We start from the raw sequence: 13,116 nt of genomic DNA, 5'->3' as shown, positions 1-13,116 counted from the left end.
TCTCATTTTGTTACATGAGTAAAGTGGCCTGCTTATAAGCTGAAAGTGTCAAAGGTAAAGAGATAGTGTGACTGTACATCAGATGCTCTGCTAGTCATGTAAGCATGCTGATTTTTATCTAAGAACATTCTGGCCTTTCTTACTTCATTTTAGGAGGTAAGATTGCAAGTGCACACCCCAGTCATTTAAGTGTGCTCATCATTTTACCAGGACTTCAATTTTTCTTCCTCTTTAAAAGTTCAAAGATCAGCTGTCTGGGAGGAAGCAAGTCTGTTTCATAAAAGGTTACATGACTTTCTCTGCCGAAGACCGCCTTTCTCTGAAATACCAATTCGGGATAAAAGCAGTGTTTTGGCAATTCTGCAATTGTCCAGCTTTCAGCACTTACCAAATCGACAAGGCTATCATCAGACGACTCTCCTTCTGCACTTCCAAAGACAGCGATGTGCTTCTTACCTATAAGCAGAGGAATTCTTTTCAGTTTTAGATGGTATGGAAACAATCATCAAATATATGAGCCTCTGGGATCAAAATTTAAAATTTGCCAGAAATTTAAAACTGTGAAGAGTCAATTATATGACCACCTGAGAATTCTAACCCAAACGTGTGCATTTTTATTACCCTGATTTTATTTGTTTACCCCTTTGCAGTAGTTTAGATGATAAATGCTAAATGAATGCCATGTATCATCAAATTTAACATACCATAAATTGTAAGAGGCACCATTATTACCGGTGTAGAGGAAAAATGCTCAAATTAGACTGACACATTTCTAAGCTGTAAGACACAATTCAAGGTCAATTATGTTCAATGTGCATCTTTGAGTCAAAATATACAGTAAGTGCAAGGGCATCATATGCCTAAATAATGGATTTCACAATTCATGTAAAATTTTATTCAAAGGAATCTGTCATTCTGAATATTGACTTATTAGGAAAGCAGTGTTGATAGTATTTAATCAGTCACTTGAAGATCTCAAAACCCCTTAAAATTTGCAGTCTACAAGACTGCAAGCGGAAGTTCTTCCTATGGTGACAGAGTTGTGCCTTACAGGCAGGAGTTACAGCAGCTATCTGGAGTGGATGACAGAATGGCTGCTGAGAGGTAGGCCCAGGAGGAAAGACCAGACCTTGGGGCATTCCATCCACCACCTGCTCGCCACCCTGCCTGGGCCGTAGACCAGGGCACCCTGCAGGCTAAAGGACTACAAGCACTTCATTCCATCCTCTGGCACCAGCCCAGGCCCCTGGCTGCCAGGCTCGCTCTGAGTCCTGCTCCAGGTCTGAGACCAGCCTGCTGCCTAGTTCCTGAGACCCACTCACGATATGCATGTTTCAGGCCCTGTGCATAAGTGAACAAAACTCCCATGAACTCCTGGGAATTTACAGTCTAGTGGAGGATACCAGACATTAAATAGCCTACAAGTAATTGCGAACAGTATTACAATTGAAAATATAGGATAAGGACGGTTCAGAGCAGCCAGTGAGGGGTGGGGGAAGTCAGGGAAGGCATATAGATCTGAAGAGGTTCCATTTAAGGCAAAAAGACCTGAAGGAATAGTTAGCCAACTAAATGGTACAGGGCAAAGCATTCTAGGCCGAAGGGACGGCATGTTCAAAGACCTCAAGGCTATAAAAAGTTTGAAACTTTTGAGGAGTTGAAAAAAAGCCATTGTGGGCTAGTGATTGAAAAAAAATCACTGTGGTGTCGTGTGAAGCTGAGAGGGCTGTGGTCTCAGCCACCTGTTTGCGGTAGCCCTCCCTGAAGGGGAGGGGCCCCGGGCAGGGCTGTAATTGGAACATTATGGAGTGAATCAGTAGTAAGCTGCGTTTTGTTTTCCAGTACCGAAGCACTCACAAATGGGGTGTTTTTTTCTTCCAAGATTTATTTCATGCTTCTTATTAACTGATATACTGCATATTTAAGTTCATTATGAGTCTTTCAGAGCTATACTTTTACTCACTGTCAATAAGATTGGTCATTTCCACCAAGTCAGACATCGTAGTTTGATTTGTGTGTTTTACGATCAGCCCGCTGCATCTGAGGCTGCCGATGTTCCCATCCTCTAGAAGTTTAGAGATGCTTTTGGATGCGGTGCCTGCAATTATGTAACACTTGGAACCAAGAGCATTGTAGGTGCTGTCCCACTGTTCAGAGTCCTGGGTAAATGTTTAAGAATTGATCATTACAATGTATGGGACATCATCACAAAACGACAGGAATCATACAGCACATAATCAGTTATACACCTTTCTGAGACACACAAAACAGGGGTGGGGGGCTTGGTTTGTTTGCATCTGTGGCTTCATGTTGCCCATACCACAGCCACACAAATTAACAAGCTTCATGGAACAGAAACTTAAGAGTGATTAAATTTGAGCTTGAAGATCTAGTGAATAAAATGTTAATACACATTAAATGCTATTCTCCACATTAATTCTGATGTCCTTCAAGCACAGGCTCTTCCTACCCACTGTGTTATCCATGGTGCTGCTGAAGACTGGCTGGTTAGGAGATTTTAGTGTTATTTCTGGTAAAAAGGCAACTGAAGGAAATGAGCCTGCAGGGATGTAGACCCTCATTCCCAACACCCTTATTTTTTATTGGTGAGACCACCAAATGAAATGAAATGCTCATTATTTAAATAGTAATATACAGTCTTCCCAGCCATTGTACCAGATTTCAACCTGTCCCAATAGAACAGACCATGCAGGTCCATCTATCGCATTAAAAAGAGCTGTGGCCAGAGCCTCGGGACAAGAAGCAGAAGATAGGTCTGGCAAGAATAAAGAACTAGGTTCAGCATCTTCCACAAGTGCTGGGGTGTAGCACAGGCTGTGAAAGGAAAGGTGGGACTGAGAGAGCCTGGGGCTCCAGTAAGATCCAGCACTTTCTTTGTCCCTCAAACTTAAATAGGTGAGTTGTCTCAAAGAGGGTGCCTGCTCACTATATCTAATGGTTCTCAAATTCATAAAATCAAGAGTGTAAGTTCTGAAGTTTAAGTGGGTTAGGAAGAGAGAGTTCTACGGCACATAAACATTAGTGTGAATAAATGCATTAGATGCATTAGTGTGAATAAATCAGAAACCTCAATATCTCACACCTTTTAAAAATACGGCTTTGTAACTTCTATGCATGCATAGTAACTGGATTTAGGTTTAAAAAACATTTGGCCTAGTTGAAGTCCTGTTTCCACGAGCACTTGGAAATGATATTGATTAACCTACTGAAGCACCTGCTAGCACATTGGGCTCACCTGCCATCAGTCAGGCTGCTTGTAAATACACAGGTATTCCTGAAGTGCTGGGGGATACTTGTTTCATTCCGTAGACAGGCACACTTCTATGTGTTTCTGCTATTCATTTGCTTAGTAAGTGCCTTTTCTCATAAATGCCAAAATAAAGCAACTCAGCCCCAGCCCAAATTACAACACATTTCAAGTCTACAGATCCAAAAGAAATATTTTATTCTGTTTTATTATAAAATTCAAGTTGAATCCTGTTACCTCCTTCCTGAAAGGATCAATTAAGGCAATAATTGAAGGGAACTTGTTGATCAGCTCCACATACAGGTCAACCATCTCAGCTGCACTTTTGTAGGTTCCCATCATCACTTCATACTTTCCTTTACTCTGATAAGTATAAGGAAGATATTAAAGGATAAGTGATGAATTCTTCAAACATTAAAGATGTGATTCAAATTCATTTTCATTCATTTCATATAAAAGACTGCAAGCAGATTATTTCCAGGCCACATTCACCTGAGAAATCTATGCATTTTACTTTAAATATCTGTTAAATGTCAACCTGGGAAAATCAAGTCAGCATTCCTCTGGATGCCCCATAGATCTTTTCCCACTGACTTCAGATGAAGCCTTCTGCACAAAAAAACGAGTAAAGAGTAGGAGGGGAGTAATTTCTTAAGTTTTATAACATGATGCCAGATACTGCTTAGATAGATGGGCAATAACATAAATTCATAAACAGAATAGCAATACAGACCTGCCTACTCACTAGAACTACCATCGTTCAGCTCACAGTGAATGAATAGCTGGTTTACTGTGAATATTCTAAAATTTGAAAGCGGGGCTGAGCTTTTGAGATACTAACAACCAATATGAAATGTAAAGAGACTTACGTGAAGGCAAGCATGCAAGTTCTAGTAGTAACAATATTGTTTTGAAAGTGGAGTTCTAGTGCAACCCATTCATTTGAAGTCTAGAACACCTCCAAGTCATTAAGCATAGGAGTAAACGAAGCTGGAGGATCTACTGTAGTCTCTGCAAACACAGCACCCTTATGTCCAGTCCAAGTCTGTGTCCAGGGATGGCACCTGGGATATTTAGGTACTGGGAGGGAGGTGGAATGAACCAGAATGGCTCCTTGGTTTATTAATGCCTTCCTGTTGCTGCTAATAGAATGGATTCCATTGGAATTAAGCAGGTTCCTAATAAGTCCATCATTGAAAAGATTCTATACTTCTTTTCACGTAAAATATAGCAGCAAGAACTCTCAGTTTCTATACTGCAAAACGTATGCAATCCTCTCTTGTCAGAGGGGAAATGATAATGATTTTGAACTAACACTGTAAGAATTATCTGATATCAAGCTAAAGCATCTTACTGAATATAAGCAATAAATACCCATTCTAGTTAACACTAGCAGTCAGTGTTTTCATAGTTCTTGGTATATGTTGCTGATGAAAACATGCAATTATTTTTCTTATTGGTATGCCTAGGAACCAATCATTATGTGAAGAATATGGAATTACATTAAATATTCCTTTATGTGCTTAGTTTCTTTAGGAAAGTAAAAACTTTTAGAAGTCAGCTGAAACTTAGGTTTCTTATATACTATTCAAGATTTCCTTTGAAGTTAAAAGAATCACAAATTAAAGTGGAATCGTATTTGGTCATGTGCCCTGAATTTGACATTAATTACTATTATTAATTATTCTCCAAAAACTTCAATAACTTGGAAATACTTTTATATTTAAAAAATGAGAGAGGGCAGACAGCAGATGCAAGAAGAACTACAATCCTGCAGCCTGTGAAACAAAAACCACATTCACAGAAAGATAGACAAGATGAAAAGGCAGAGGGCTATGTACCAGATGAAGGAACAAGATAAAACCCCAGAAAAAACAACAAAATGAAGTGGAGATGGGCAACCTTCCAGAAAAAGAATTCAGAAAAATGATAGTGAAGTTGATCCTGGACCTCGGAAAAAGAATGGAGGCAAAGATCGAGAGGGTTCAAGAAATGTTTAACAAAGACCTAGAAGAATTAAAGGACAAACAGAGATGAACACTACAATAACTGAAATGAAAACTACACTAGAAGGAGTCAATAGCAGAATAACTGAGACAGAAGAATGGATAAGTGACCTGGAAGACAGAACGGTGGAATTCACTGCTTCAGAACAGAATAAAGAAAAAAGAATGAAAAGAAATGAAGACACCCTAAGAGACCTCTGGAACAACATTAAATGCAACAACATTCACATTATAGGGGACCCAGAAGGAGAAGAGAGAGAAAGGACCCGAGAAAATATTTGAAGAGATTATAGTCGAAAACTTCCCTAACATGGGAAAGGAAATAGCCACCCAAGTCCAGGAAGCACAGAGAGTCCCAAGCAGGATAAACCCAAGGAGAAACATGACGAGACACAGAGTAATCAAACTGGCAAAAATTAAAGACAAAGAAAAATTATTGAAAGCAACAAGAGAAAAATGACAAATAACATACAAAGGAACTCCCATCAGGTTAACAGCTAACTTCTCAGCAGAAACTCTACAAGCCAGAAGGGACTGGCATGACATGTTTAAAGTGATGAAAGGGAAGAACCTACAACCAAGATTACCCAGCAAGGATCTCATTCAGATTCAATGGAGACATCAAAAGCTTTACAGACAAGCAAAAGCTAAGAGACTTCAGCACCACCAAACCAGCTCTACACTAAATGCTAAAGGAACTTCTCTAAGTGGGAAACACAAGAGAAGAAAAGGACCTACAAAAACAAACCCATTACAATTAAGAAAATGGTAATAGGAACATACATATTGATAATTACCTTAAACATGAATGGATTAAATGCTCCAACCAAAAGACACAGGCTCACTGAATGCATACAAAAACAAGACCCAGGGCTTCCCTGTTGGCGCCGTGGTTGAGGGTCTGCCTGCCGATGTGGGGGACGCGGGTTCATGCCCCGGTCCAGGGGCATCCCACATGCCGCGGAGCAGCTGGGCCCGTGAGCCATGGCCGCTGAGCCTGTGTGTCCAGAGCCTGTGCTCCACAATGGGAGAAGCCGCAACACTGAGAGGCCCGCGTACCACAAAAAAAAAAAAAACAAGACCCATATATATGCTGTCTACAAGAGACCCACTTCAGACCTAGGGACACATACAGACTGAAAGTGAGGGGATGGAAAAAGATATTCCATGCAAATGGAAACCAAAAGAAAGCTGGAGTAGCAATACTCATATCAGATAAAATAGACTTTAAAATAAAGAATGTTACAAGAGACAAGGAAGGACACTACATAATGATCAAGGGATCAATCCAAGAAGAAGATATAACAATTATAAATATATATGCACCCAGCATAGGAGCACCACAATACATAAGGCAACTGCTAACAGCTATAAAAGAGGAAATTGACAGAAACACAATAATTGTGGAGGACTTTAACACGTCACTTACACCAATGGACAGATCATCCAAACAGAAAATTAATAAGGAGACACAAGCTTTAAATGGCACAATAGACCAGATAGATTTCATTGATATTTTTAGGACATTCCATCCAAAAAAAGCAGATAACACTTTCTTCTCAAGTGCACACAGAACATTCTCCAGGATAGATCACATCTTGGGTCACAAATCAAGCCTCAGTAAATTTAAGAAAACTAAAATCATAGCAAGCATCTTTTCTGACCACAATGCTATGAGATTAGAAATCAGTTACAGGGAAAAAAATGTAAAAAACACAAACACATAGAGGCTAAACAGTATGTTACTAAATAACCAAGAGGTCACTGAAGAAATCAAAGAGGAAATCAAAAAATACCTAGAGACAAATGACAACGAAAACACAATGATCCAAAACCTATGGGATGCAGCAAAAGCAGTTCTAAGAGGGAAGTTTATAGCAATACAAGCCTACCTCAAGAAAAAAGAAAAATCTAAAATAAACCATCTAACCTTACACCTAAAAGAACTAGAGAAAGAAGAACAAACAAAACCCAAAGTTAGCAGAAGGAAAGAAATCATCAAGATCAGAGCAGAAATAAATGAAATAGAAACAAAGAAAACAATGGCAAAGATCAATAAAACTAAAACCTGGTTCTTTAAGAAGATAAACAAATTGATAAATCATTAGCCAAGACTCATCAAGAAAAAAGAGGGAGGATTCCCTGGTGGCGCAGTGGTTGAGCATCTGCCTGCCGATGCAGGGGACACGGGTTTGTGCCCCGGTCTGGAAAGATCCCACATGTCGCGGAGCGGCTGGGCCCATGAGCCATGTCTGCTGAGCCTGCGCGTCCGGAGCCTGTGCTCCACAACGAGAGAGGCCACAACAGTGAGAGGCCCACGTACCGCAAAAAAGAGGGAGAGGACTCAAATCAATAAAGTTAGAAGTGAAAAAGAAGTTACAACAGACACTGCGGAAATACAAAGCATCCTAAAGACTACTACAAGCAACTCTATGCCAATAAAATGGACAACCTGGAAGAAATGGATGAATTCTTAGAAAGGTATAACATTCCAAGACTGAACCAGGAAGACATAGAAAATATGAACAGACCAATCACAAGTAATGAAATTGAAACTGATTAAAAATCTTCCAACAAACAAAAGTCCAGGACCAGATGGCTTCACAGGTGAATTCTATCAAACATTTAGAGAAGAACTAACACCCATCCTTCTCGAACTCTTCCAAGAACTTGCAGAGGAAGGAACACTCCCAAACTCATTCTATGAGGCCACCATCACCCTGATACCAAAACTAGACAAAGATACTACAAAAAAAGAAAATGACAGATCAATATCACTGATGAATATAGATGCAAAAATCCTCAACAAAATACTAGCAAACAGAATCCAACAACACATTAAAAGGATCATACACCATGATCAAGTGGGATTTATCCCAGGGATGCAAGGATTCTTCAATATATGCAAATCAATCAGTGTGATACACCAGATTAACAAATTGAAGAATAAGAACCATATGATCATCTCAATAGATGCACAAAAGCTTTTGACAAAATTCAACACCCATTTATGATAAAAACTCTAGAAAGTGGGCATAGAGGGAACCTACCTCAACATAATAAAGGCCATGTATGACAAACCCACAGCAAACATCATTCTCAATGGTGAAAAACTGAAAGCATTTCCTCGAAGATCAGGAACAAGACAAGGATGTCCACTCTCGCCACTGTTATTCAACATAGCTTTGGAAGTCCTAGCCACGGTAATCAGAGAAGAAAAAGAAATAAAAGGAATACAAATTGGAAAAGAAGAAGTAAAACTGTCACTGTTTGCAGATGACATGATACTATACATAGAGAATCCTAAAGAGGCCACCTGAAAACTACTAGAGCTAATCAATGAATTTGGTAAAGTTGCAGGATACAAAATTAATGCACAGAAATCTGTTACATTCTTATACACTGATGAAAAATCTGAAAGAGAAATTAAGGAAACACTCCCATTTTCCATTGCAACAAAAAGAATAAAATACCTAGGAATAAACCTTCCTAGGGAAACAAAAGACCTGTATGCAGAAAACTGTAAGACACTGATGAAAGAAATTAAAGATGATACAAACAAACAGAAGGAGAGATATACCATGTTCTTGGATTAGAAGAATCAATATTGTGAAAATGACTATACTACCCAAAGCAATCTACAGATTCAGTGCGATCCCTATCAAATTAACAATGTCATTTTTTATAGAACTAGAACAAAAAAAATCTTAAAATCTGTATGGAGACACAAAAGACCCTGAATAGCCAAAGCAGTCTTGAGGGAAAAAAAACAGAGCTGGAGGAATCAGACTCCCTGACTTCAGACTATATTACAAAGCTACAGTAATCAAGACAGCATGGTACTGGCACAAAAATAGAAATAGAGATCAATGGAACAGGATAGAAAGCCCAGAGATAAACCCACGCACCTATGGTCAACTAATCTATGACAAAGGAGGAAAGGATATACAATTGAGAAAAGACAGTCTCTTCAATAAGTGGTGCTGGGGAAACTGGACAGCTACATGTAAAAGAATGAAATTAGAACACTCCCTAACACCATACACAAAAATAAACTCAAAATGGATTAGAGACCTAAATGTAAGGCTGGACACTATAAAACTCTCAGAGGAAAACATAGGAAGAACACTCTTTGGCATAAATCACAGCAAGATCTTCTTTGATCCCCCTCCTAGAGTAATGGAAATAAAAACAAAAATAAACAAATGGGACCTAATGACACTTAAAAATTTTGCAAAGCAAAGGAAGCTACAAACATGACAAAAAGACAACCCTAAGAATGGGAGAAAATATTTGCAAACAAATCAACAGACAAAGGATTAATCTCCAAAATATATAAACACCTCATGCAGCTCAATATTAAATAAAACAAACAACCCAATCCAAAAATGAGCAGAAGACCTAAATAGACATTTCTCCAAAGAAGACATACAGATGGCCAAGAAGCACATGAAAAGCTGCTCAACACCACTAATCATTAGAGAAATGCAAATCAAAACTACAATTAGGTATCACCTCACACCAGTTAGAATGGGCATCATCAGAAAATCTACAAACAACAAATGCTGGAGAGGGTGTGGAGAAAAGGGAACCCTCTTGCACTGTTGGTGGGAATGTAAATTGGTACAGCCACTGTGGAGAACAGTATGGAGGTTCCTTAAGAAACTAAAAATAGAATTACCATATGACCCAGCAATCCCACTACTGGGCATATACCCAGAGAAAACCATAATTCAAAAAGATACATGCACCCCAATGTTCATTTCAGCACTATTTACAATAGCCAGGTCATGGAAGCAACCTAAATGCCCATCGACAGATGAATGGATAAAGAAGATGTGGAATATTACTCAGCCATAAAAAGCAACGAAATTGGGTCATTTGTAGAGATGTGGATGGACCTAGAGACTGTCATACAGAGTGAAGTAAGTCAGAAAGAGAAAAACAAATATCATACAATAACACATATATGTGGAACCTAGAAAAATGGTACAGATGAACCAGTTTGCAAGGCGGAAATAGAGACACAGATGTAGAGAACAAATGTATGGACACCAAGGGGGGAAAGTGGCGGGGTGGTGGTGGTGTGATGAATTAGGAGATGGGGATTGACATGTATACACTAATATGAACAAAATAGGTAACTGACAAGAACCTGCTGTATCAAAAAATAAATAAAATAAAATTCAAAAAAAAAAAGTGAATCACCAGCAGAAACTCAAAGAACCACATGTCTAGAAGGGCTTATGAAGTCATAGGTACAACTGACCCAGTTTTTATGCTTGACCAATTCTGCATTCACCAACCAAATGAATGTACTCTGCAGAACATAACAGTTTGTTAAATTATTTTTCAGTAGTTCTCATGATTTCAATGTAAGCAATTCATTTTAGTCATTTTTATTATAGAATTTCTATATATAATTATTGTGACATTTCTGTTAATTTTTAAAGTTATATGGTTATGTTATTGTCTGGTCATTAGGTAACTTGCCTTTCTCAACTCCAGTATATTTGGACCCCTCCCATGATACTAACTTAAAAAATAGGATTTCTTTGGAAATATGTACAAATAGGCTCTTCTTTTGAGTTCTAATTTAAAAACAATAAAAACGCAACACAAAGTAAATGTTCTGGAGTGGAAACTTACATAGTCCATAAGTTCATGTGCAGCACAGTTGATGGCCAGATGGAGATTCATTCCCATTTCTAGCCCCAGTTTCGCACAGATTCCTTGTATTAGGAGCAGTGGCTGCTCTATGGTGTCATAATTAATGGTTAAACAGCCAAGATGGGACATCTTGCCAGTGATCTGCTGCTTCAGGATCAAGAAAATCATGCACGTAAATATAGCACATTAAGGTTCTTGGGGCTTCCAGTGGTTGGCACTTTGTAACCAGACACAGCTCTCCAAATACGAGGTCTACTGATTCTCGATTAATCCTGCCCCTAGTTCCCACTCATCTCTGCATATTTTCGGCCAGATGGTTGTCCTGCAGGATCTGGGAATAATTTTCTTACTCCCACGGTTTTCAAGTTTGACCTAGGAACACACTTTGCTCTCTTTAGTTGCCCATGTTATTATCTCTTTATTGGCTCTATCATTGTACACGGGCTCACCTGAGCCATAACCACCAGGTTGGTGACTCTACAAGCTGTCCCTGTAAATGTCTGTCCTGCCTGTCCCTAACTGCCTTCTTCCTGCAAACCTGCTCTTTCCTATGTTCCATTTTCCTTTAGAAGACTATAACTGTTAAAACTTAAAATTTTAACTCTCCTTCAGGAAAGGTTTTATTTTAAAAGGGATTGAAGACTTCAGCTAAAAGGATGCAGCACTGAGGATGCATTGCAGTGGAGGAAGATTGGAGGACCCAAATGACGTCAGGGGAAAGCAGCCATATGCTTCGACTGCAAGGTCAGCCTTGACGTGCCTTCATCATAAATTGTCACTATGCAATTTTAACGTAAGTTGAAGCAGTTTCACTAAGGGTGTGTGTGTGTGTGTGTGTGTGTGTGTGTGTGTGTGTGTGTGTGTGTGTGTGTGCCAGTCTCAAAAGCAAGCATGAAAGTAGGTATAAATATCCCATTTTTACTGATGATAGTACTAGTTAATTATAAGAACCATCCAACAATGTCAGTGAGAGGAACCTTTTATTTGGCAAAGGAATAGTTGGGGAAACTTTTGTGTGTCAGTTAAGGAGTTTCATTACGGCGTCTTCAAAACTATGAAAGCATCACTTATTTGGTGCTTACTAAATGCCAGGTACCATTCTAAACACTTTACATAAAGTAAATACATTTACTCCTTACATCAATCCCATGAAGCAGGTACCATTATTATCCCTATTTAAGAGAGAGTTGAGTAACTTGGAACAGATTTTTTTTTTTTTTTTTTTTTTTCGTACGCGGGCCTCTCACTGCTGTGGCCTCTCCCGTTGCGGAGCACAGGCTCCGGACGCGCAGGCTCAGCGGCCATGGCTCACGGGCCCAGCCGCTCCGCGGCACATGGGATCCTCCCAGACCGGGGCACGAACCCGCATCCCCTGCATCGGCAGGCGGACTCTCAACCACTGCGCCACCAGGGAGGCCCTGGAACAGATTTTAATCCAGGTAGTTGAGCTAGAGTCCATGCCTCTAATTCTGGTATGGCTGCCTCTCTAGAATCTATCATCTGTCCTGTTTCTAATGGTGGCGGGAAGGGGAAGTAGTGAAGCTGATCTCAGGAAGGGCTGATCTTGGTCTAACTTTCTCAGAATACATCAGACAACCTGCTGGAATGAAGGGAACAGAGCTGAGATGTGCTACTTGTTCACCAGCCCCCGCCTCTCTTGCAAGGTCCAATTCTAGTGTACACACCTGTCAAGGATTTTACTTACTGCTGTATCTGTTCACACATTTCTCTTCTCTCTCCCAAGTTTAAGGGGGAACTTAATTTTTTAGCTCCACCAAGTCCTCTCCTTCCTTTACTAGTCCTTCTTGCTGATGACTTCAATGGACCCTGAAGTCCCTGACATCCAGGTAGTGGTTGCAGAGTTATCAGAGCAAATGTCACACATGTGAGCAACCCTCATCCATTTGCATTATCTTCGGGGTTCTTGTTGGTTGTTCTAACTATATTGCTGAAAGTCAGGCATATAATAGGTGCATCTATCAGAGCGCCCACAGTCACCAAAGTGATGGACTGATCAAGTCCAGCTGGTCTCCTGAGGCTCTGCAGCCCATTTTCACCAGGCTTGTTTGCCTGACCCTCCTGGCAAAATCTGAGCTCTGGCAATGGTTCACCTGAAATGGTGCCTCAGTGCTTTGGGGGGACCAGATGAAGGAATTGCTATCTTTTTGTGCC

General features: G+C 39.8%; 1 protein-coding gene across 3 annotated transcripts in view; it reads right to left on the bottom strand.

Annotated features, from left to right (window-relative positions):
• Positions 1 to 13,116, bottom strand: part of ENO4 (enolase 4) — a gene marked incomplete at its 3' end in the record, with an annotated part of 29,156 nt that overhangs the window by 2,135 nt on the left and 13,905 nt on the right. Inside the window, exons 9-12 of one of the 3 annotated variants that reach the window (XM_082641669.1) lie at positions 10,924 to 11,091; positions 3,506 to 3,631; positions 1,964 to 2,159; positions 389 to 456 (exon numbers count right to left, since the gene is read on the bottom strand). In XM_082641669.1, the coding sequence (XP_082497795.1) occupies positions 389 to 456; positions 1,964 to 2,159; positions 3,506 to 3,631; positions 10,924 to 11,091 (558 nt within the window). The remainder of the gene's footprint in view (positions 1 to 388; positions 457 to 1,963; positions 2,160 to 3,505; positions 3,632 to 10,923; positions 11,092 to 13,116) is intronic. The other 2 variants (XM_082641670.1, XM_082641671.1) reach the window with 2 other exon arrangements.

Source organism: Mesoplodon mirus (genome assembly GCF_964341445.2).
Source record: "Mesoplodon mirus genome assembly, chromosome: 2".
NCBI lineage: Eukaryota > Metazoa > Chordata > Mammalia > Artiodactyla > Ziphiidae > Mesoplodon > Mesoplodon mirus.
This window is presented reverse-complemented; position numbering and strand designations above follow the sequence as displayed.